This window comes from Piliocolobus tephrosceles, chromosome 9 (genome assembly GCF_002776525.5).
Source record: "Piliocolobus tephrosceles isolate RC106 chromosome 9, ASM277652v3, whole genome shotgun sequence".
Lineage (NCBI taxonomy): Eukaryota > Metazoa > Chordata > Mammalia > Primates > Cercopithecidae > Piliocolobus > Piliocolobus tephrosceles.
In genome coordinates, this window is record NC_045442.1 from 30,518,666 (window position 1) to 30,545,380 (window position 26,715).

At 38.4% G+C, this 26,715-nt stretch overlaps 1 protein-coding gene across 9 annotated transcripts in view; it reads left to right on the forward strand.

The window, feature by feature from the left end:
* The window catches only part of NT5C2 (5'-nucleotidase, cytosolic II), a 103,706-nt gene that overhangs the window by 59,668 nt on the left and 17,323 nt on the right, over positions 1–26,715 (forward strand). For 3 of the 9 annotated variants that reach the window (XM_023206541.2, XM_023206542.3, XM_023206536.3), the window contains exons 4-7: positions 19,043–19,103; positions 24,785–24,902; positions 25,693–25,788; positions 26,116–26,139. Coding sequence is in view for 2 of the 9 variants with exons in the window: in XM_023206529.3 (XP_023062297.1) it covers positions 24,785–24,902; positions 25,693–25,788; positions 26,116–26,139 (238 nt within the window). In the remaining 7 variants the exon portion in view is untranslated. The remainder of the gene's footprint in view (positions 1–19,042; positions 19,104–24,784; positions 24,903–25,692; positions 25,789–26,115; positions 26,140–26,715) is intronic. The other 6 variants (XM_023206530.3, XM_023206538.2, XM_023206537.2 and 3 more) reach the window with 3 other exon arrangements.

Genomic DNA, 26,715 nt, shown 5'->3' on the forward strand with positions numbered 1-26,715 from the left:
TTTTTTTTTTTTTTGAGGCAGAGTCTTGCTCTGTCGCCGGGACTGGAGTGCAGTGGCCGGATCTCAGCTCACTGCAAGCTCCCTCTCCCGGGTTTACGCCATTCTCCTGCCTCAGCCTCCCGAGTAGCTGAGACTACAGGCGCCCGCCACCTCGCCCAGCTAGTTTTTGTATTTTTAGTAGAGACGGGGTTTCACCGTGTTAGCCAGGATGGTCTCGATCTCCTGACCTCGTGATCCGCCCGTCTCGGCCTCCCAAAGTGCTGGGATTACAGGCTTGAGCCACCGTGCCCGGCGGAAATTCCCCCTTTTAAAACCATCAGATCTTGTGAGAGTTACTCACTATCACAAGAACAGCACAGGAAGGACACGCCCCTGTGATTCAGTTACTTCCCACTGGGTCCCTCCCACAACACGTGGAAATTCAAGATGAGATTTGGGTGGGGACGTAGCCAAGCCATATCATATATTACGTAGTCCTTTTTGTCTGCCTTATTTTGCTCAGCATGTTTTTGTGATTCATTCACATTGTTGTCTACCAGTAAGTAGTTTATTCTTTTTTTAACTCTTGACATAATTTTTTTTTTATTATTTTAAAATTACTTTAGACCGCGGCTGGGCATGGTGGCTCATGCCTGTAATCCCAGCACTTTGGGAGGCTGAGGTGGGCAGATCACGAAGTCAGGAGATCGAGACCATCTTGGCTAACATGGTGAAACCCTGTCTCTGCTAAAAAAAAGTACAAAAAATTAGCCGGGCATGGTAGTGGGTGCCTGTAGTCACAGCTCCTTGGGAGGCTGAGGCAGGAGAATGGCGTGAACCTGGGAGGCAGAGCTTGCAGTGAGCCGAGATCGCACCACTGCACTCCAGCCTGGGTGACAGAGTGAGACTCCGTCTCAGGAAAAAAAAAAAAAAAAATTACTTTAGACCTACAGAAGAGCTACAAAAATAATTTAGAGAGTTCTCCTTTCCTCTCTCGTATGGTAACATCTTGCTTGACCATAGTATAATTATAAAAACTGAGAAATTAACAGTACAGTATTATCAGTTGAACTACGGACTTTGTTTTTCATCAGTTTTTCCACTAATATTGTCTTTTTATTCTAGGATCCAGTGCCGAATCACATATTGCATTTAGTTGTCTTATCTCCTTAGTCTCTTCTAATCTGTGATTGTTCCTAAGTCTTCTCTTTCATTGCTTTGACACTTTTTTTTTTTTTTGAGACGAAGTTTTGCTCCTGTTTCCCAGGATCGAGTGCAGTAGCGCAATCTCGGCTCACTGCAACCTCCACCTCCCAGGTTCAAGCAATTCTCCTGCCTCAGCCTCCCGAATAGCTGGGATTACAGACATGCGTCACCACACCCAGCTAATTTCTTGTATTTAGTAGAGACAGGGTTTCATCACGTTGATCAGGCTGGTCTCAAACTCCTGACTTCAGGTGATCCACCCGCCTCAGCCTCCCAAAGTGCTGAGATTTCAGGTATGCGTCACCACACCCAGCTAATTTCTTGTATTTAGTAGAGACAGGGTTTCATCATGTTGATCAGGCTGGTCTCAAACTCCTGACTTCAGGTGATCCACCTGCCTAAGCCTCCCAAAGTGCTGGGATTATAGGCGTGAGCCACCATGCCCGGCCAACACTTTTTTAAAAAATAAGAATTTTTTTTCTCTTTTGAGACAATGTCTCACTCTGTTGCCCAGGCTGGAGTGCAGTGGTGCAATCATGGTTCACTGCAGCCTTAACCTCCCAGGCTTAGGTGATCCTCCCATTTCAGCCTACCAAGTAGCTGGAGATACAGGTGCAAGCCACCATGCCCAGATAACTTTTTTATTTTTCAGTAGTGACAGGATTTCACCATGTCACTCAGACTGGTCTGGAACTCCTGGGCTCAAGCGATCTACCTGCCTTGGCCTCCCAAAGTGCTGAAGCTACAGGTGTTGTGAGCCACTGCACCTGGCCTTGCTTTGAGACTTTTAAAGAGTACTGGCTAGGTATTTTGCAGAGTGTTCCACAATGTGGGTTTGTCTGCTTTGTGATTCATAGAAAGCACCTTCTAGCTGTGTCCTCACATGGTGGAAGTGCTAAGGGGTCTCTCTTAGGCCTCTTTTATAAGGGCACTAATCCCATTCACAAGTGCTCCGCCTTTATAAAAGAGGATACCAATCACTTCCCAGAGGCCTCACTTCCTGACACCATCATATTGATGATTAGATTTCAACATATGAACTTTGAAGGACACAAATATTGAGACCCTAGAATGAACTATAAAACTATCTGTCTAGCATAATCTGTGAATTGGCTATTCTGGCAAACAGTGTTTTGAGTGATATATAATTACCTTATAGCATAGATAGATTACTAGTTTTCAGAGTTAGAATGTAGTGAAATTCTTATAATACAGTGATCCTAGGATTGATGCTTCTAAAGTGTCTGCATAGGACATTACATGTCAAACATAACATCTCAAAGTCATGTTTTGGAATGGTGTGTTCATTGAGAGGTGGTTATTGGCTCATGATCCTTATCACACTGTAAATTTGCCTAAATTTGTTCTGAGGAAACAGCTACATAGGGTTACCTCAAAGTTCTTTTTTCTTGTTTTCAGATGTGGGAAATACATATGACTTCTTTTTGGAAAGGATGAAGGGTGGGATTTAATCTTGGCAAATTGAGATATTTTCATAAGGAAACTCTGTTTTTGGTCTTCCTGAAGATGGCCACAGAAGACCTTCTTTGGGCAGAGGGGTTTTATTTTGATTTTTCAGCTTTTTCATGGTTCCTATTAGTAGGTAAGAAAATTTACTTTGAATAATGATGTTTTGAGAATCCTGTTGTTTATGTTAAATGCTGGAGTTGATAGAATTAGTGGTAAATAAATATTTAAAACTTTGATGTCACTAATGAATGAGGAAGAGGGTAACTGAAGCAAAGATACATATGTGGACTGTAGGAATGTTAAGCCATATATATAATAATTCTAAACTTGTAATTTTTCAAAAGTTAATGATACAGACCTTTGGTAAAGGTGTTACTGGGGGCTGTGGGAGAGTTGGTTGTTGGGAGTTTGTTGAGAGTTGAGAGTAGTTTGTTAAAAAGAGAAATTGATGGCCTTTCTTGTATTAAAATGTTTCTTATTTTGCTTACAGTTTGGTAGTCATTTATTTCCCCAATGAAGTATGTCACATAGTGTTCAGTAACATAATCCATTCTGATGGGAGCTTCATTATCTTCATCTCATCTAAATGCTGGCCTAATACCAAAAGTATTTTTCAGAGAAGATTCCTTTGTCACCAATTATCCCCATAATTGAAGCCAGCTATGTATTAGTTTATTTGCAAGATTTCTATGTAAGACTAACATTTGTATATAGAACAGCAACAAAATATGTAAAAATCTTGTTTATTGACACAAGTAATTTTGCCTGGTTGTCTTGAACCTAAATCAGTATTAATCCTGAATCTGCTACCCATAGAATGCCAGTATTTGTATTTAGCTCCTTATGTCTGTATTATTGTAGATTAACACTTTATTTCTCTAATGAGATTATGTACATTAATTATGCTTTAACTACAGTTGACCCTTGAATAATACAGGAGTTAAAGGCACTGACTCCCATGCAATCGAAAATCCTTAACTCTTCCACATTTAACTACTAATAGCCTATTTTTGACCAAATACTTATTGATAACATAAACAGTCAGTTGACACATATTTTGTATATTGTATATATTATATACTATATTTTTACAAAAAATTAGCCACAAAAATTGTTAAGAAAATCATAAGGAAGAGAAAATACATTTACTATTCATCAAGTGGAAGTGGGTCATCATAAAGGTCTTCATTCTCATTATCTTCATGTTGAGTAGGTTGAGGAGGAAGAGGAAGAGACGGTGTTGGTCTTGCTGTCTCAGGGGCAGCAGAGGCAAAGGAGTTGGAGGATATAGGAGAGGAGGCAGGAGAGGTAGGCACACTTTTATTGTAAAAAGTCTGAAGGGCGGGGCATGGTGGCTCATGTCTGTAATCCCAACATTTTGGGAGACCGAGGCAGGTGGATTGCTTGAAGCCAGGAGTTAGAGAACAGCCTAGGGAACCTAATGATACCCAGTCTCTACAAAAACTTTTCAGAAATTAGCCAGACATCATGGTATGTGCCTGTAGTTCCAGCTATTCCGGAGACTGAGATGGGAGGATGACTTGAGCCCAGGAGTTTGAAATTTCAATGAGCTGTGGTCATGGCACTGCACTTCCCCCTGGGACCTTGTCTCCAAAAAAATAAAAATAAAAAATTCACATGTAAGTGGACCTGTGCAGTTCAAACCCGCATTATTTAAGTCAACTGTAGTTTGTCTACCGAGTACAGATGAGTTTATAAATGAAAGTCATGTTTAGAACCTAGATAGTACTGAACCATATGTATTAGCTTTACCACTGGCCAAGAGTGGACTGTTTTTTGTTTGTTTGTTTGTTTGTTTGTTTGTTTTTTAGACAGAGTCTCACTCTGTCCCCCAGGCTGCAGTGCAGTGGCGTGATCTCCGCTCACTGCAACCTCCGCCTTCCGGGTTCAAGCGATTCTTCTGCCTCAGTCTCCTGAGTAGCTGGGACTACAAGCATGCATCACCATGCCCTGTTAATTTTTATATCTTTTGTAGAGATGGGGTTTTACCATATTGGCCAGGCTGGTCTCTAACTCTTGACCTTGTGATCCGCCTGCCTTGGCCTCCCAAAGTGCTGGGATTACAGATGTGAGCCACCACACCCGGCTAACTATGTTTTATATAAAAAGTACCCATCAGGCGTATTTACAATTCCTCTTTCACACCAAGTTACTTTAGTGGCATTCTTTGCACATGATATGTATCAGGATCTGGCCCTTTGCATTTTGACTTCCTCTGCAGATACGTGTTTTTCTTTTCCCTTTTTTTGAGGCCTCTTTCTCCCTTAATTAGAGCTGTTGTGTGCTCTAGTTTCCTATTGTATTAAGTTGCTCTCATGTATATACTTTCTATACCCCAGAGTTTTCATTTGTGGTCCTTACTTGAGCACACAGTCTTTTTAGCCTTTTTGTGGTTATGTGACCCACACAGATGGGTCAGGCGAACCCCAGGACCAAACAAACTAAAAAAGATCTTGAAAGCCAATCTAAGATTAGGTCTTTGGACTTGGGAGAGAGCAAGAAAGTTGTTTTTAATCAAACTATGCCCTCTCCACAAAATGAAGGGACTAATCTATACTATTTCTGAATTTTGTTTCTTTGGTTTTATTTGCATAGACAGCTGCTAAAAATGTTGTGTTGCTGAATTTGTTGTTACCAACAGTGGACAACAGAGTGAAAATAGAAAACAGAATTGGTATTTTTCAGGCTGTTCAGTGCTTGTTTTTTTTCAAATGGCTAATAGGCACGAACAGACTAGTGATTTCTATTAGTATTGTTACTTAGTTTTATAATATTAAATCCAGAAATCTAGTTCTGAGACTTCAAATGAGAAATTCTTTTCCAAGTAAATGAGTGACATAAAGTCTTTAACATTACCTCCTCATAGTTACAGATCAGCATCTGACAGACTGCTAATCTGCAAAATGTGGTTTCTTCAAGAAGCAAAACGCTAGCCAGCAGCTGTTAAGTGAGCGTAATCTGAGTGTAAGAAGTCTTTTTTTTTTTCTTTTCATCATCTTTCCACGCCGCCACAATGGTACACGTGAATGACTTGGCTGATGCCCTCAAGAGCATCAACAGTGCCGAAAAGAGAGGCAAATGCCAGGTTCTTACGAGGCCGTGCTCCAAAGTCATTGTCCGGTTTTTTTACTGTGATGATGAAGCATGGTTACATTGGCGAATTGAAATCATTGATGATCACAGAGCTGGGAAAATTTTTGTGAACCTCACAGGCAGGCTAAACAAGTGCGGAGGGATGGATGAGCCCCAGATTTGATGTGCAACTCAAAGATCTGGAAAAATGGTAGAATAATCTGCTTCCATCCCACCAGTTTGGTTTCATTGTACTAACGATCTCAGCTGATACCATAGACCATGAAGAAGCAAGATGAAAACGCACAGGAGGGAAAATCCTAGGATTCTTTTTCTAGAGACATACATATTTATAAATGAAATGCCTCATGGAAAAAAAGTGATTTTTTTAAAAAGGCAGAATAATTCTCTTTCTGTTAAATTATATTAAATATATTAAATATAATTACATTAAATTTAATTATTGTATTATTAAATTACATATTATATATTAAATATAAGTCCCATACATTCCAACTAGTCTTATTGTTATCCTTACTCTAGAGGTTATGTGGTTGGAGGGAAAAACCTCAGAGTGTGGTAGACCTGGGTTGGATCCCAGCTCTGCCTTGTACTAGCTCTTGACCACCAGCATGTTAACCTATGTCTCAGTTTCTTCATTTAATTTTTTAAAAGGCGGGGGGATGTGGTAGGGTTACACTTTTGGTGTAAGGTTTAAATGCAGTAGTGTACATAAAATGACTAGTGCAGTGACTAGTGTACTCTTTGACTCGTGATACCAAGGTATTAATACACTGAAACTTGAGCTGAAGGGGAAAAAAATCTGAGGAATAAGGAGAAAGATACCAATATTGACCTTATTTACACCTCTATATATTACAGAAAAACCTGGCATGCTTGGTAGATGGCAGTGGAATGTTTAATGCTCTGTTGTGTGTGTGTAAGTATTGCAAATGATCATGAACTTAATAGAAGTTAAAGCTCTTTTCTGAGCAGCTCTTAATGACAGGGTATTTTGGCAACAGAGCATGTTTCCATGAGCATGTTTACCAGTGTGCTGAAGGAAATAGATTTTGGACAACAAGTCCTTCTTTAAATTAAAAAAAATATTTCTTTATGACAGAGGTATCATTAATATGATTCTAATAGATGCAAGGAGAGTTACTTGCCTTTTTGAAACAATAAGAAAGGTAGAAAGAAATAGTTAACTTTTGTGATTGCACAAAAGACTAAATGTAAATGTGGTAAATTTCATGAAGTTAAGACAAAAAAATTATACATGTAGAATTATTAAATTTCCAGAAGTCTTAACCCCAAGGAAGACTACAGCAACATACTGGTAGGGAGTGGGGGGATGAGTTGGTAATATGTATTTAAGCCCTTCAGAAATACAGGTTTAGGATTAAGAAAATGTAGTATTTCTAACTTGACTCATTTGGGAAATCATAATGACTCCCCCCCACCCCCCCCAATTACGAAGGCTTGAGTTTTTTGGCTCTCTTGTGAATCCTGTGCTTGGAAATCTGGAAGGAGGTACATTCCAGTTTTTTTTTTCCAGCTCCAGCACTTTAGATTCTGTGTCATTTCAGTAAATCCAGCAATAAGCTCCTTATTTCTGTTATCATTTCAGAATCAGTGGATACCATGGCTAGTGTCCACTCCTTCTCTTTTCTCTGAGAAATTTTCAGGAGGATAAGAATGAACATTTGTTGAACATGTACTAGAAAATTTACTTTATGTACAATGTACCTTTTAATCCTCACCACAGCCTGCTGAGGTAGGGATTACTAGCAACATTGTACAAAAATGAGGCTAGGCATGATTGCTCACAGGGGTAATCCCAGTGCTTTGGGAGGCTGGAGAGCCCTTGAGCCCAGGAGTTGAAGATCCATCTGTGCAACATAGTGAGACCTCATCTCTATAAAATAAATAAAGAGTAGCAGGGTGTGGTACAGCAAACCACCATGGCACATGTTTAGCTGTGTAACAAACCTGCACATACTGCACGTGTACCCTGGAACTTAGAAAAAAAAAAAGATTAGCTGTGTGTGGTAGTGCACGCCTATAGTCCCAGCTACTTGGGAAGCAGAGGGAGGAGGATGGTGTTAGCCAAGGAGTTTGAGGTTTTGGTGAGTTGTGATTGCGCCTGTACCCTGGACTATAGAGCGAGACCCTGTCTCAAACAAAAAGTCAAAAAATCAAAAAGGCTACTAAGTCTACAGATAAAATGACTTACATATAGTCTAAGGGAAAGAAATGTCTTTCCTTCCCATCTTAAGTTCATGGCTGTAGCCCCTATAACAAAAGACAGATCAGTGAGAGAAAAGCATACAGATTAATTTAATGTAAGGGTTTTGGGACACGGGAGCCTTCATAAGGAAATGAGGACCTGAAGAAATGAGTAAACCTGTGTATTTTCTGTGACAGGATTGATAAAGAAGTGGATAGTTGTAGAGAAGTATGATTGGACAAAAGGGGGTATGATGTAATGGTAATAAACTGGGAGGAATTTAGTAAGCTCTGTTCATTCAGATTCTTTGCTGCGTCCCTAGGTCTTCAGAGGTAAGGTGGTTCCTTTCCTCCTGGTGTAAGGAGGATACCTCTCAAATGAGAGTAGTATGACCTGCTTTAGGGGAAGGTGAGAAAAATTCTTCCTAGCTTTTTTTTTTTTTTGAGACGGAATCTTGCTCTCGCCCAGGGTGGAGTACAGTGGCGCCATCTCGGCTCACTGCAAGCTCTGCCTTCTGGGTTTACGCCATTCTCCTGCCTCAGCCTCCCGAGTAGCTGGGACTACAGGCGCCCGCCACCATGGCCGGCTAATTGTTTGTATTTTTAGTTGAGACGTGGTTTCACCGTATTAGCCAGTATGGTCTCGATCTCCTGACCTCGTGATCCGGCTGCCTCAGCCTCCCAAAGTGCTAGGATTACAGGCGTGAGCCACCGCGCCAGGCCAGTTCTTCCTAAATTTTATGACTTGCTTTAGGGAAGAAGTGGGGTGGTGAGAGTGACCTTCTTGCTTCTGTTTTCTTAAATACCAAGGTACCATATGTTGGGTTCAAATGTCCTAAACCCTGTCAATAACTAGCAACTGATTTGTTAAAACTCATAACTGGAATTTAAACTCAGGTCAGTTTCCATTTCTCATGCTGCTCTCAGCTTTCAGAACAAATTATCCAATAACTCTAGATGAGATATCAATAAGAGATAAAAACCTGTAAACAAAAGAGATCATCCTTAATTTCCCCCCCCAAATGAAAACCCTGCCTAGGGCAAAACTGCATCTTTCTTTTGCAGTTGAATTGTAATCTTCATCTTTAGAACACGTAGTTAAAACATAGTTTCTCTTTTGCTTAATTTTTAGAAATAATCTTAAAGCCTCATTAAGTCTCAGGATTACTGTATAACTACTGTATTAGAAATGTTGTTAGAATTATTATTATTATTATTATTATTATTTTGAGACAGAGTCTTGCGCTGTCACCTAGGCAGGAATGCAGTGAGGTGATCTCAGTTCACTACAACCTCCTCCTCCCGGATTCAAGCGATTCTTGCACCTCAGTCTCCCAAGTAGCTGGGATTACAGGCGTCCGCCACCATGCCTGACTAATTTTTGTATTTTTAGTAGAGACGGGGTCGGCCAGGCTGGTCCAGGCTGGTCTTGAACTCCTGACCTCAGGTAATCTGTCCTCCTCAGCCTCCCAAAGTGCTGGGATTACAGGCTTGAGCCATCGTGCCCCACCAAGAATTCTAAAATTAAACAGTGCATTTTTTTCTCTATTAAAAAATCTCAGGGGGATTGGAAATATATTTTAGGTTCCTCTCTTTTGAATTTTTCTGCCCTCCCCTCCTTTCTAGGCCATATTATTAGCCTCTGGGGAGTTATCCCAAACCTAAGCACTTGGCATTAACAAACCTAAAGTGTGGGAATGGTGACTGAATAAAGCTGTTAAGAGTACCAGGGAAGAAATTAAGAGAAAGTGGCTCATGGTGTCAGTAAATCACAGCATTATCTTGCTACTAGCAGAGGCATCTCAGGACCTTTGATCCCTGCCCTCTTGAACATAGTAGATGCACTCTGATCTTGTTTTATTGTTATTGGAATGGCCTCAACTCACTTGACATTTAAGTGAACATTTTTTCGATTGTGTGTTTACTTGGACTAGAGTCCAGGGCACTCATCATGTTTCTGTCAGCAATTGTATATCCTCACCAAACTTACTGGCATTGGAGGTGCTTAAATGGGTGAGAAAAACAATTTAAAGTAAGAAATATTATGCAGTATTGGTGTATTGTCACTACAGACATCTCAAGTCCAGCATTTAAAAAATTTATGGTAAAATATATAGAATATAAAATTACCATTTTAAACTATTTTCAAATATACAATTCAGTGGCACTAAGCACATTCACAAAGTTGCACAATGCTCACCACTATCCATTTCCAGAACTTTTTCATAATCCCAAACAGAAACTCCATACCCATTAAGCAATAATTCCCCATTCCCTCCACCCCTCAGTCGCTAGTAACCTCTAATTTATTTTCTGTCTCTATGAATTTGTGTATTCTAGATATTTCATAAAAGTTAAATTGTACAATATTTGTTTTATGTCTGGCTTATTTCTTTTAGAATAATATTTTTCAAATTTGTCCATGTTATAGCATGTATTACCTTTTGAGACTGAATAATATTCTGTTGTAGGTATATACCACATTTTGTTTATCTGTTCATCTGCTGATGGACATTGGAATTGTCTCCACCTTTTGGCTGTTATGAATAGGCTGCTGTGAACACTGGTATTTAGCATCTGTTTGAGTTCCTGCTTCCTGCTTTCAGTTCTTTTGGGTATATACCCAGGAATAGGAATTGCTGGATCGTAATGTAAGTCTATGTTTAGCTGTTTGAAGAACTGCCAAACTGTTTTCCACAGTGGCTGTAACATCTTACATCCCCACCAGCAATACATGAATGAGAGTTCCAATTTCTTCACATCTTGGCAATACTTATTTTCAGGTTTCTTGTTGTTGTTTGATAATACTTATCCTACTGGGGGTGTGAAGTTAAGGTATCTTATTATGGTTTTGATTTAATGTTTCTTTAATGGCTGGTGATATTAAGCATCATTTCATGTGTTTAGTCATTTATATAACTTTTTTGGAGAAATGTCAGTTTTTTAAAATTAGGTTTTTTAAATAACTGGAGTTACATATTCTGCATATTAATCTTTATATATTCTGGATATTAATCCCTCATCAGATAGATGATTTGCAAATATTGCCTCTCATTCTGTGGGTTTTCTTTTCCCTCTCTTGATCATGCCTTTTGAGGCACAAAAGTTTTTAATTTTGAAGTCCAGTTTATCTGTTTTTTTCTGCTGTTGCTGGTGCTTTTGCTGTCATAGCTGCTAAATCATTCCCAAATCCAATATAAGGAAGATTTTCTGCCATGTTTTCTACTAAGAGTTTTATAGTTTTAACTCCTATATTTAGGTCTCTGATCCATTTTGAGTTTACTTCTTTTCTTTTCTTTCTTTCTTTCTTTTTTTTGAGACGGTCTCACTCTGTCATCCAGGCTGGAGTGCAGTGATGCGATCTCAGCTCATTGCAACCTCCACCTCCCAGGCTCAAGTGATTCTCCCATTTCAGCCTCCCAAGTAGCAGGGACTACAGGCTTGTGCCATCATGCCTGGCTAATTTTTAAATTTTTTTGTAGAAACGGGGTTTCACCATGTTGCCCAGGCTGGTTGCTAATTCCTGGACTCAAGCAGTCCACCAGTCTTAGCCTCCCAAAGTGCTAGGATTACAGGCATAAGACTGCAACTGGCCACGCCTTTTTTTTGTTTAATGAAACCAATGACAAGGTCAAGGTTGGTGTTTGTGCTTTAGCATTTCTTCTTAAAGAAAGATGAAACTCTTCGTAATAGTGATGAATTAAGATGGAAGATTAGCTGAGTTGAACTTACTATGGATAGTGTGTAAACCGGTTGCATCTATTTGAAGTTCTTACTGTGACGAGTGGTCTCTAAGGAATGTATTTGTTGAAAAGTCTTTGGTACAAACCAAGAAAAGTAACCTTTATCAAAAAGACCAAATAAATTCTCATTGTCCTAGTTCATGAAATAATACTCAGGGCATGCTCTTCACAACTTGGAAAATGTAGAACTTGCGCGTTACCTCACCCTACTGGCTTCCATACTACACGTGCAAGAGATATTTGTGTGAGAGAATGAGCGCTTCTAAGTCAGTGAAAGCTACCAACCTATATATACCCTCTGACTTTTTTTTTTGGAGACAAAAATTTGCTCTTGTTTTCCAGGCTGAAGTGCAGTGGCGCGATCTCAGCTCACCTCAACCTCCGCCTCCTGGATTCAAACGATTCTCCTGCCTCAGCCTTCTGAGTAGCTGGGATTACAGGCATGTGCCACCATGCCCGGCTAATTTTGTATTTTTAGTAGAGATGGGGTTTCTCCATGTTGGTCAGGCTGGTCTCGAACTCCCGACCTCAGGTGATCCACCCATCTCAGCTTCCCAAAGTGCTGGGATTACAGGCATAAGCCACCACGCCTGGCCCTCTGACTTATTCTTGAGAGATTTATCGGTTTGTGAATGGATCAAAAGCATACAACTGAAGATTAAAGAACAGAAAAATAGGTGTAGTTTGACTTAAGAATGCATTCATGATCTCCCTTAGTGATCTTTTTTCTTAAGAGTTTTTGGACTCTTGCCCTCCCCCACAAACAGGGTAGAGTAAGAGAATAAGCTAAGTATTTAAACGGAGAAACTAGGGTAACAGATAAAAAGAAAAAAAAATCCCTTTCCAAAAAGAGATGATCCCTTAAAAAAAGATAACTGTGGCTAATAAAATTATTAATAAAAATAAATTAGAAAACATTCATAAAACTAAACAAAGTAAAAATCTAATCAGAATATATTATGAGGAGCCAACCCCTAAAGGAGATTTGTGAAGATGAAATGTGATAATTTTGTCCATCTCTACAAAAAAATGCAAAAATTAGTTGAGCATGGTGCACGTCTATAATCCAAGCTACTCTGGAGGCTGAGGCGGGAGAATTGCTTGATCCTGGGAGGCGGAGGTTGCAGTGAGCCTAGATTGTGCCACTGCACTCCAGCCTGGGCTACAGAATGAGACCTATCCAAAAAAAAGGGAAAAGAAATGTGATAATTTCATGCTAGATTCATTGAATTGTATCAGCGTTCTGATTAGCATAAACGAACTTGACAAAGCCTATGGTGAATAGATTTGCATAGCTGGTAGGTTCATTCTTTATAGTTTTAACTATGAAGCAATAAACGATTAATAGACTATAGACTACTGTTATATAGGATTTATACTTTACTTTTTTTCCAAAAGGCATTTGAAGTGACTTGCAAAATTAAGCACATATAAAATGGGGCAAAGGACTAATTTTTTAAAATAAAGCACATAAGAAAATATGCTTCCAAATAGATGTTATCCTTCATATAGTTACCTTATTAAGGAAAATTTACTCCAATATTGCTTGCTTAGACATTTTAGGAATTCTTTTGGAATTGTTTTCAGAGCCAGCTTATAAACTCAAAACCTGCTTTATTGTTTTACATAGTCATACTTTTTTTAAAACCCAGCTCGTTTTCCCCATTTATTCGTTAGTTGCTCCAAATAACCCTCACCTCCAATTAAATTCATCACCTGTTGAGGAACAAACATGTGCCACCAGGGAGGATGTCTAGAATAATGTACTGTAGACTCTAAAAGTAATTTTAAAATAAGAATTCTCAATGTTTTGAGTAGTGGTTGCGATACTAGAATAAATACATATTGCTTCTGGATAAATACAATTGCTTCTGCATATTGTTTGTTGTTGTTGTTTTGGGACAGGTTCTTGCTCTGTCACCCAGGCTGCAGCACAGTGGTGCAATTGTAGTTTACTATAACCCTGAACTGCTTGGCTCAAGTGATCCTCTTACCTCAGACTCCTGAATAGCAAGGACTACAGGTGTATGCCACCATAGCTGGCTAATTTTTAAATTTTTTGTAGAGACAGGGCCTTGCTATGTTGCCAAGTTGGATCTTGAACTGCTGGGCTCAAGCAGTCCTCCTACCCCAGCCCCCAAAAGTGCTGAGACCGTTGATGTGAGCCATCACGCCCAGTCTGGGAGTGATTGTTTTGAATGGGTGAAGGCTCATTTCGATGTGTAAGTTCTATTATGTTTGTTTTTAACAGACATTATTAGTCATATCTCATAATACAGTTTATTTTCATTTCAGAATTCCATTTTTGTTTCTGTTATTTTGAGATAATTGTCTTTTAGAAAGAGACAGCTTAATTTGGAGCAAATCCATTATTGTTAGGTAAAAATACTTGTTATTTGTAGTTTGTTTCTTTAACTGAACTAAGCTTTATTTAAACTAAGCTACTTTTGGTGTCATCCCTTATTTAAAAATTTTCTCAGTGGTTACACTGTTTTATTTTCTTTAGCATACTACCTATCTCTTGCTCTGATTTCCTAAGAATATTAATACCTGATAATAATAACCAGTACTATCTTACCAAAAGAACAATGCTGTTGGTAGAACAGGTTTTCTCATTAAGAGTATAATATTGACAACATAGTATAGTTCTGTGTATATATAGTATAACATATATACTATATATACTATATATAGTATATATAGTATAATTCTGTATGTGTGATACATAATACTTGTGTACACTTCTGCTATTTAAAATGTTTTATGAAGAACAATTTTAAAACTTTCTGATTTGATAAAATTTATTAAGTTTGGTGAGAATAAATTAGGGAAGATGGATGAAACAAGAATCCAAAATAGCAAAAGTTGTTAAAGCTGTGTGATGTGTTTAAAGCAGCTCATTACATATTTCCTCTACTTTTGTGTGTATGAGTAAAAATATCCTTAATATTAAATTTAAAAATAATGTGGCAGAAACTAAAAAAATACCAATAAAGTGTTTTTTTTTTTAAAAGAGGCATTTAAATGTTAAGGTCCTTTAGTCTTTTCATTTCCATTTGAGATATTATAGTCCTTGTTATTTTAGCTGCTTCTTTTTCTTAAACTTCAGAATTTCTTATAGTACCTTCCTCAGGAAATAAAGTACTATTTCTACAGTCAGGCAGTGCTTTTGAGGTGGTCCCTCCATGTTAGGAAATAATTTAAAAGAAATAATACTCCAGTGCATTATCTTACTTGTAGATGAAAGCCTTTGTATTCGTTGAGATAAACATGCTTAATACTATTATTTTTAGACATATATTACATATGAAATATATGGCATATTTTTGGTGTATATTACTTTTTAGACAGCTTTTTAATATATGAGTCTATACTTAGTTTCCAAGCTTTGATTCCTTTTATGTCAAGTCTGTATCCCAGTTAAAGTTTTCACTAATATGAAATTAATCTCTCTGAATTGCAATAACACTTGGTTTGTTTCTAGATTAAGAAATGTAAAAGATTGCTTAATAAAACCCATTTCATCTCCATTACATGGTAAGTGATAGAATCAATTACTAGTGTTTATGATCTTTACTTTTTATTGCCAATTATAAAAGCATTCAAATGTAGGCCGTATTTTTTGTGTGTGAATGTCATGTAATAATATTAGTGGCATCAGTGAAGTTATTAAGATGATTTTTTCACTCCCAGCATCCAGGCTATTTTCTTTTTTTTTTTTTGGAGACAGAGTCTTACTCTGTCACCCAGGCTGGAGGGCAGTGGCATAATTGCGACTCATTGCAACCGCTGCCTCCTGGGTTCAAGCAGTTCTCCTCCTCAGCCTTCTAAGTAGCTGGGACTACAGATGCACACTGCCATGCCCGGCTGATTTTTTTGTATTTTAGTAGAGATGGGGTTTCACTGTGTTGCCCAGGCTGGTCTCGAACTCCTGAGCTCATGCAGTCCACCTGCCTCAGCCTCCCAAAGTGCTGGGGTTATAGGCGTGAGCCACCGCGCCTGGCCAAAGGCTATTTTCAACATGACTAAACTTGTTTTCAACATAGTTCTAACATAATAGCTACCTTTGATTCATTATCTCCTTTCTGCTTACACATTCTCTGGATGTTTGTTTTATCATGCAGATAATAGCCAATGAGAAAAGGACAAATGATAATGGAATCAAGTTGTGTAGCAAAGATTTAGGTTAAACCTTATGAATAAGACACTAATACTGTAGTGGATTACCTAAGCAGATCATGAGGACGTTGTGATTCTGTCATTGGGAACATTTGTTCTGTTTTGATAATCAAGTGAAGAAATCAGATTCAGACGATTATAGGGGTCCACATCAAGTGACCACATAGAGGTTCTTTTATTTTCTGTTTTTAATCCACTTCCTCAGTTTTTTCCTTGGGATGAATAGACTGACATTACCCAGAATACTTTGTTATTAAAGAATGAATTTATTTCCATCTAGATTTCCAATTCATTAAGTACCTAAATTCTGTTTATTTCCTTAAGACTCTTTGAAGAAGTCAAACATTTCAATTAAATAGGATAGATAATGTATGTGGAAGTATATGACCTAAAGTATAGGCTGGGGGTGCACACTGTTGGCCCATGGACCCAACTTAGACCACAGACCATAGTTTGGCTGAAAGAGTTTTTGTTTGTTTAATTGGGTCGGTATTTTTATTTATTTATTTATTTATTTATTTTTGAGACAGAGTCTTGCTCTGTCACCCCGGCTGGAGTGCAGTGGTGCGATCTCAGCTCACTGCAACCTCCGCCTCCTGGGTTCCAGTGATTCAGGCACGTGCCACCACGACAGGTGTGCGCCACCACGACGTGTGTGCGCCACCACACCCAGCTATTTTTTTTTTTTTTGTATTTTTTAGTAGAGACAGGGTTTCACCATATTGGCCAGGCTGGTCTTGAACTCCTTACCTCGTGATCCACTCGCCTCAGCCTCCCAAAGTGCTGGGATTACAGGTGTGAGCCACCATGCTGGCCTAATTGGGTCAGTATTACACAATTGAGAGATTACAGGTAAAAGTCTAGGTTGGCTGTTACCACACAATTGGCAACATTTGGCTCCCATTCCCACAGGGAAGTCAACTACACTTGAGTAGCCAGTTTCTTCTCTAGACAAGATGTGCACCCTCATGTATCCCACTTCACACATTAATTCACTTGCCTAGTCTTGACATAGATGTTTGTAATATATTAGCTGAATCTGAATTTCAGAGAGTTGTCAGGTAAACTTTATAGTACCTTGAGAAATTGGTTACAAAAATGAGTTATCTGTATAAGCCTGAATAAATCATACATAAATCATGCATAGTTTCTAAGAAGACTTCCTGGGCTGGATTGATTGGCCCCCTTTTTTGTCCCTCTATACTTTCTTAGTCATTTGATTAGTCTTATTGATCTCCTAAAACTTATTATAAATATCTAAGTGTATATCCCTTGTAATATGCCATGAGCTATGAGCTCCTTCAAGGCCCAGGATCATACATTATTTTGTTTTTTGTTCTCAGCTTCTAGTACCTGGTACACAGTAGGTATCCAAATGTTTGTTAAATTCCTCTAACTTTAGTACAGGCATTTGAGTGCTGTGGTCTGTTTATTTTTGGAAAAAAATATATATTAGCTATTTCTGCTTTTTGTATTACAAGCAGCTCCTTTGGTTAAAGATGATTTTTAAAAGTTATCTCAATAATTTTCAATTTTTCTGTCTTAAATTGAAAACAGTACTGAAAATACAAGATCTTTGTAAGTATACAGATTCTCAGATGGAATATTTTTGAATTAGGTATTTTTTTCATTTTATTTAAAAATATTCTTCTAATCTTAATATTTTTAAAACAAATAACTCTTAATTACCATTTAATTTTGCATTTGCTTGCAATAAACTGAAATTGGCAGTCGCTCAAACTCCACTTACTTTACTTATTTACACATCTAGTCATTTGGGAGTGTGTTTTACTTTGTATTACTAGAAGTATTGCCATGATATCTAGCTGTTTTAAGTAAATTAAAAATAAGGCCATTTTAGGAAATTTGCTTTGAAAATTTAGAAAGATATGAAAATATCTTTTTTAGGTCATTTGTGATCTCTTAGGTTACAGATAGAATTTTTGCCTGTGTCTATTTAATGTGTAGGATTTTCATATAGTTTTGGAAAATGGAAAAAACTCCTCGAGCATTTGTTTATATGATAATTGGAAAGATCTCACTTAAAATTTTCTCAGAGAAAAATGTGCGTTATCACCTTTTCTAGTTAGAGGCCTAGAGAACCAACATTATGTAACCTACAGCTAAATAGATGAGCATGTTGATGTTGATCATACTTATAATGTAAAAGCAAATGACTATTCTTGGGTGGTTGGGTTGCATTTTTGGTTTTCATTGTGATTGCTGGTAGTGTTGTAATGCTTTTAGGACTTTTAGACATTACATCTGGTCATTTCTGCTCTTTGGTTGAGTACCCCAAAAATCTAAGAATTGGAGGAGCCCAGTTACATGTTTTCAAAAACCTAAATGTCTCTAGGGAAAATGACTCCCTATAAAGTTAAACATAATGCATATCTTTAAAGTGTCAGTATACTTAATGGATTATGTATCTTCAACTCAGTTATTTTACTGGACTGGGTAGTTTCTTTTAACTTTATAGAGTATATATTGGCTTACTAAGGGCAGATTTCCACTGACAATCAAAATTTAAAAATTTCCTTCCATTCCAAATTTAGATATCTGGTTAGATTTTTAGCAGTGTGCAGTTGATTGTAGTCATCTTGATAATGATGACTAGAATCTTGATAATGACTAACCTTTAGTTAGGTATAGGTAGACTCAGCTAAAATGGGTACTTGGAAGCAAGGTGAGGCCACTCTGGTTTGTTTTTATATCCTTTATTCAGTCTGTTTCACTACCCATAGTTTAATTTTAAACACCGTTTCCCAGCTGCATTCAGTTTCTATCGTGTTAGCCTGAAATGTGCTAGAGAAAATAAACTAAGACCAGTAGACTTATTTTTCTGTTTGTCTTTCGACTTAACATTTTAGGATCCGACTTGGCTTGCATTCCAGACTCAGGGTGCCAGAAAAGTAAATAATACACAATCATACTTAGGCTTATCTTCAATACTCTTGTTTTGTTATGGCCAATTAGGCTAATTTTAGTGATGGTCAGAGGCTTCTAAATTGGAGGGCAGTAGTAACTCCTGTAATACCAGTTTCCAAATGGTATCTCTCTGTTCCAGCCCATCACAACAGTTTTAAAACCAGCTTTTGTTTTGTTTTTGTTTTGTTTTGTTGCTTTGTTTTGTTTTTTAACAGGAGAGCCAGTGTAACTCCTTCAAGACTGGAGTGACACACACTGCATCTGCATCTGCCTCATGTGAGTTCTCATTTTGGCAGCAGCACTCTGCTAGGCTGGAACCTCTGTAGAGGTTTGCCCTTTATTTTTCTAACTCTATAAATTACTACATAGTGTGTCTTGGTGGCAATGGTAAAAAAGTGCATGAGAATTCCAGACTTCCCTACGGAAAGTCTTCTGCTCATTCCAAAGGGACTTCGTCTTTTAACATATATTCTATCTTGTATGAACAGCATCTACTCAAAACAGAGCCCACAACTTTCATCCCGAAAACAGTTATTTTTTGAAGAACTGTTTTTTCCTTGCAGATTATGGAGTAAAGAATATCTTCAAATGCTCTCAGTAACTTCAACTTTCAAAGCGTTGGTTGTTTTCTTTATAGTCTAATTATGTAACCTGAGAACACTGTGTGCTGTCCTAGTGGCTGAAGCAGTCCTCCTTTTTGGACTCCAGCCCTTAAAATAGCTTCTTCCTTTGTCTTCCCATATTGAGTAACTAGGGGGTAGGCCAGAGTACCTTCTGGGAGAAGAAATAAGCAGATAATGTGTGAAGTTATGTTTACTCTAAGCTATTGCTTGGGTTTTGGAACCACAGAAAGTCAATTGTGAGAGTTGAGCCTGAAGCTGTGCATCATTTACATGCCACAGTTGTGGGAGAGAAATTGAAATTAGAGCCTTTGCAGCTGTAGAGAGACATAAAACTCTCAGTCTGAGGAGATATATATGGTTTCCCATAAATATCTGAGGCTGACTTTGTAGAGCCTGGTTGATTAAAAAAGGAATTTTATTTTTTGTATTTTATTTTTATTTTCTTTTTTTTTTTTTTTTTTTTTTTTTTTTTTTTGAGACGGAGTCTGGCTCTGTGGCCCAGGCTGGAGTGCTGTGGCCGGATCTCAGCTCACTGCAAGCTCCGCCTCCCGGGTTCACGCCATTCTCCTGCCTCAGCCTCCCAGTAGCTGGGACTACAGGCGCCGCTACCTCGCCCGGCTAGTTTTTTGTAGTTTTTTTTTAGTAGAGACGGGGTTTCACCGTGTTAGCCAGGATGGTCTCGATCTCCTGACCTCGTGATCCGCCCGTCTCGGCCTCCCAAAGTGCTGGGATTACAGGCTTGAGCCACCGCGCCCGGCCCCTTTTATTTTTATTTTCAAAGGAATGGCGGTACTTAGCTTCAGGAATTTTTGCCACCAGGTCACAACAAATATGTTTATCACTAGGGACACTTAGAATAAAACATCTAAATTCATGCTCTATGTGGCTGCGATTCTGCTTCTTCAACCTTGGTTGTACTATATAGCAGATAATTTAATGACCAGGGAGTTTGTGTTGCTGAAATGATTATCTGGGATGCTTATGAGAAAATGTCAATAGCTTGTAGGTATTACTGATTAATATAGAGCTTGATGAAATAGTGTTGTCTGGGCAGAACTTGGACTCTCTTTACTAAATCCATTCCCACTTGTGAGTAGAGCAATTTATTTTGGACTAGTTGAAAAAAATTGGAAGGAGAAGTGTATGTTTCAACACCCAAGCTTAAGTTTTGATGGCTTATGTAATCTAGAAATTCATTTTTTGCGGTGGTAGTATATATACCCTATCACAAAGAGCTTTTGTTTGTTTGTTTGTTTTTTGAGATGAAGTCTTGCTCTGTCGCCCAGGCCAGAGTGCAGTGGTGCAATCTTGGATCACTGCAGCCTCCGCCTCCTGGGTTCAAGGATTTTTCCTGCCTCAGCCTCCCAAGTAGCTGGGAATGCAGGTGCGAGCCACAATGCCCGGCTAATTTTTGTGTTTTTTAGTAGAGATGGGTTTCACCATATTGGCCAGGGTGGTCTCAATTTCCTGACCTCAAGTGATCCGCCTGCCTCAGCCTCCCAAAGTGCTGGGATTACAGGCGTGAGTCACCACTCCCGGCCTTACAAAGAGCTTTTGGATGAGACTCAAAGAGACCTAAATTTTGGCTTCAGCTGATGTTTGTACTTGCTGTGTAACTTCATGTCAGCTAATGGTGAAGATATATCATATTTTTAGGAAGTATTCTGAGCTCATTGAGAAAAGGGAAATTTAAAGTATTTCCATACGTGGAATTTCTAGAAAGTCACTTCGGTTGAACACTCGGGAAATTCTGCCCTGCAAATAAATATAATGTGGCATGTATAGTGTTTTTATTTTCTGCTATTCTAGGATTTGTGCTGTCAAAATGGGGATTTGAGACTTTTTTCTCCCCTGTATTGTTTTTCACTGAAAATTCTGAATACATTAATTTGAGTTTCAAATCCAAATTGTCTCATAGACATAGGTTTTACTCACTGGTTACTGCATTGCTCTATAAGTACCTGATTATCTAGCTGGAGAAAATTGCTGATTTAGGGGTGAGTGTGGATGGGAGTAATTAAGATTTGTTTTTTGTCTCCCACTCTTAAGGCATATCCAGAAGATTGTCCTTCTGAAAAATTAACAGTTGAAAACATTTTATATGGACCACATCCTATAAGAATAAATGTCAGTAGATTACCCAAATTACTTAGCTATACTGGAATTTTATTTCATTAAATACAGTTTGAGATAAATGGGGCCTAGGTTAGGATTGAGGAATAATTTTCGTTTTATGGAGATTGTACTAAAATGAGATTTACTTGCAACTGGGGTAGGGGCATGGGGCATTGAGGAGGGTAAGGTGAGAGTGGTTATACTTTTAACATAACTCAAATTTACAACACTAGATGCCATGCCTTTGGTTTTATGATACACCAGCTCTTACTCTGTATATAGCACTTTATTTTTTTAACCACAGTATACATCATATAGATTTAGGAATTCCACACTTAAGTCTTCAACAAGTTTTTTTTAGGGGGATGGGAGAGGATGAGGCAGGATTTAAGGGGAAGAAGGTAATATAGCCAGTTTTGAAAACGTTAGCCATGGCTGGGCATGGTGGCTCAGCCTGTAATTGCAGCACTTTGGGAGGCTGAGGCGGGCGGCTCACTTGACGTCAAGAGTTTGAGACCAGCCTGGCCAACGTGGTGAAACCCCCGTCTCAACTAAAAATAGCCAGGTGTTGTGGTGGGCACCTGTAATCCCAGCTACTTGGGAAGCTGAGTCACGAGAATTGCTTGAATCTGAGAGGCAGAGGTTGCAGTGAGCCGAGATCACGGCCACTGCACTCCAGCCTGGACAATAGAGTGAGACTCCGACTCAGAAAAAAAAAGAAAAAGAAAAACAATGTTAGCTAGGGTTAGCGTTGGCATTAAATTATTATTACCCTTGTAACAACAAAAGAAATAAAAATGTTTTTTTTTCTTTTGGCATTGTTGTGATGAGATGAGACTCAAAAGACCTTAACAATTTTAGGCTTCTGGTTTTCAAATCTGACAAATATTTATTAAAGGATTTTGAAAGCCCAGCTTGCTTTTTAAAAATCTTCAGTTTAATTTTAAAAACAGATGTACATTAATATAAGTTTTAAAGGTACTGGAGGTACATGACAGTCTCCTTCTCTGTCTCTTAAAGGCCACTCAGTTCCCTTCCTAGGAGGCAACTAGTATTACTGTTATATATTTCCAGAAATATTCTAAAGGATTGTTTTTGGGAAGGGAAAGTTGAATCACACTCATTAAAGTATTAGCACCAACTTTGACAGATAGACTAATTGCAATGAAAAATCAGTTTGCGCCATAAGCTAAAGATGTTAATAGTAGATGGAAGAACTATAATAATATAATAATAATTGCATTATTATGAGATTACAAGAATAGGATGAATATTTTTGCCTCATTTGGCATTTAGGAAACTGGCAGGTCTTTTTAGTTGTTATTTTAATTATTTTATTTTATTTTATTTTATTTTTATTTTATTTTATTTTTTGAGACAGAGTCTCGCTTTGTCGACCAGGCTGGAGTGCAATGACCGGATCTCAGCTCACTGCAAGCTCCACCTCCCAGGTTTACGCCAGTCTCCTGCCTCAGCCTCCCGAGTAGCTGGGACTACAGGCGCCCGCCACCTCGCCCGGCTAGTTTTTTGTATTTTTTAATAGAGACGGGGTTTCACGTGTTAGCCAGGATGGTCTTGATCTCCTGACCTCGTGATCCGCCCGTCTCAGCCTCCCAAAGTGCTGGGATTACAGGCTTGAGCTACCGCGCCCGGCCTGGTTGTTATTTTTAATATGGCTTACTCACTCCTGGAGACTGATGGAAGGATGCTTACCTAAATATTTCATTTGGAAGAAACCTATTTAAAGGAGCAACATTTTCTTTTTTGTTGTTTTTGAGACAGAGTCTCACTCTTTCACCCAGTCTGGAATGCAGTGGCTCAATCTCGGCTCCCTGCAACCTCTGCCTCCCGGGTTCAAGAGATTCTCCTGCCTCAGCCTCCCGAGTAGCTGGGATTACAGGCGCCTGCCACCACGCCCAGCTAATTTTTGTGTTTTTAGTAGAGATGGGGTTTCACCATGTTGGCCAGGCTGGTCTGGAACTCCTGACCTCAAGTGATCCGGCAGCCTTGGGCTCCCAAAGTGCTGGGATTACAGGTGTGAGCCACCGTACCTGGCTGCAACATTTTTTTTATGCTTGAATTTCAGTAGTAACTCTAAAAAGTTTTTTCATTATGGAAAATTTCAGACTTATACAATAGTAGAGAGAACCCCCCAATTGCCTGAAATCCCTGTTATTTGACCCGTAATAAACTCAATGCTCCTTTCGCAGATAGGGAGAGACTTAGTTTTATATACACACTGGCTTTTTTTTTTTTTTTTTGGAGACAGAGTCTCGCTCTGTCACCCAGGCTAGAGTGCAGTGGCATGATCTCAGCTCACTGCAACCTCCGCCTCTCAGGTTCAAGCGATTCTCCCACCTCAGCCTCCTAGCTGGAACAACAGGCAGGCACCACCACACCCGGCTAATTTTTTGTATTTTTAGTAGAGACGGAGTTTCACCATGTTGGCCAGGCTGGTCTCAAACTCCTCACCTCAAGTGATCTGCCCACTTCGGCTTCCCAAAGTGCTGGAACTACAGGCATGAGCCACCATGCCTGACCAATTCTTCAGTATCTAACTCCAGTTCATATTTAGATTTCCCTAATTGTCACAAACATCTTTTTATGGTTGGTTTACAATTATAACGTGCAAAATACAATTTTGATGGCATACATTGTTAGAGCTGATAAGAAAACAGTCTAACAAGTGGAACAAGTATGTTGATTGGAGAAGGCATATAAAGCAACTACCCAAGCCAAACAGGAATTCCAAAAATAAATTATTTTAAAAGTTCATTTTGAAGGATTTCTGCAACAATTACGCACAACACTGAAGCTTTCAACATATATAGACCTCCCTTAGTTTTCTGTGTACTTTTATTCTCACGATTAATATCACAGCTATGCATACTCATTTTTTTTTAAACCGTGGGAATGAAAGAATAAAGGGAAAATATGTTTGAAATAGGTTTCCTGAGAATGAAGGAACTATACTGAATAATTTGATAATTCAGCTTGTCACTGTGCTCCTGCTATATAATATGACCTATTTCCACAGACTAACAATTGAGTTTTCTAATTACTTGGGGCAGTACAGAACATGGAGTTTGAGGGGGGAAAAGAAAAATGGCAGAATTAGGAGGGGGGAAGAATTGGGAAAGAGCAGAAATTCATTCATTTTCATTCTGTTTTAATTGGCTGTTCTTTCTGGTAACTAATGAAAACCTCCTCTTTGTGCAGTGTACAAGTCCCCGGAGTATGAGTCCCTTGGTTTTGAGCTTACTGTGGAGAGATTAGTTTCTATTGGCTATCCCCAGGAGTTGCTCAGCTTTGCTTATGATTCTACATTCCCTACCAGGTAATTTTTAAAGATATTTTTGGATTAAGACTACTTTCTTTACCCCTCAAATTAGACATTCCAAATTCATCCTTAATAGCAACAACAAAAAACCCCCCAAAAACATTGAGTAATTCTTTGTTGTTTTTTTGGTTGGTTGATGTTGATTCTAAAATTACCATGAACTTTTCATATACACCAATCTTGGTGTTCCTGAATTAAGCTCATTTTATTGCAACTGAGGAAGACCCACTTATGGGTGAAAAAGGAGATTACTAAAACTGACGGGTAGTAATGACAGGTGGTGCTATTTGGGGCTGTTGGCAAATAGGTATATGTGTTTCTCTAATACACTTAACATGATAGAAGCTTGGCAGTTTCCATTTCTGGATTTGATAGGGAATCTTTAAGATTAAGAAAATGATGTTTACTTGAGATGCTATCATAATATATCGCACATACAGCATCTAATGGAGGAAGATATAAGCCTTCTCAGTTGTCCAAGAAAAAAGACTATGTTTTAGAATGGTACCAGCTGTGTAGTAAGAGGAATTTTGTTTATATCTTGTTTGATTAAGCACTTATTCCTTACAGAAACCAATTATGATTATCTGTCTGGACAGAGTCAATATTTTTTAGCTGCTTTAGAATTAGTTTTTAAGATTTTACTCATTTTAGCTATATTAGGACATACTTGAGTTGGTACAAAGCTTGAATTAGATGAGGTCGGTTCATGATGATTAAATAATACTAAATAAAATTATTGCCTGTATTACTTTGCATTATCAGTCATGTCTTCATTTTCACATAGGGGACTTGTCTTTGACACACTATATGGAAATCTTTTGAAAGTCGATGCCTATGGAAACCTCTTGGTCTGTGCACATGGATTTAACTTTATTAGGGGGTGAGTACAAAGAAGCTTTAGCCTCTTTCTAATGTTAAAGTCAAACAATGAGAAGATGACTTCATCTCCCCAGATGTAATATATTTCCCTATTACTTTTCATCATTAAAGAGAAAATTCCCTTACATAAGGTTAGTTAACAGTCATTTATTAGGCAGTTGGAACCCAAGCTGACATATAGTTAGCAATTACATTTTGTTTAAATTAAGTGCCTTCCAATTGTACAGCATACAACAAAACTAATCTTGAAACTTGCCCAGAAGAACTTATTAGTAGTTTTTGACTTATTTGAAATTCTAAGATTTTTATTTTCTTCTTTCTAATACAGTTCTCAGGTAGCTGTTCAAAAGAGGTATGTATATACAAATGCTTTGAAAATTTTTAAACTACAGCAATTTAATGATTAAGAGATTTTTAATAGCCAATATGTTTTTTAGATTCTAATGAATCTAAAGTTTGAATCCTGACATTTGATTGGGTCATTAAAAAAATTTAAACATAAGGTTAAAATGAATATGTGGTAATAATATTTAAAACAAATAAGGATAAGCTTTATCTTTTTTTTTTTTTTGAGATGGAGTTTCACTCTTGTTGCCCAGGCTGGAGTGCAATGGCACGATCTCGGCTCACCGCAACCTCCACCTCCCAGGTTCAAGCAGTTCTCCTGCCTCAGCCTTCCTAGTAGCTGGGATTATAGGCATGTGCCAGCACGCCTGGCTAATTTTGTATTTTTAGTAGAGACGGGGTTTCTCCATGTTGGTCAGGCTGGTCTCAAACTCCCAACCTGAGGTGATCCACCTGCCTCGGCCTCCCAAAGTGCTGGGATTACAGGCGTGAGCCACCACACCTGGCAGAATAAGCTTTATTTTCAAAGTAAAAATATTTCCACTATTGTCACTAATTTGAACTTTTTACCCTAGTAAACAGC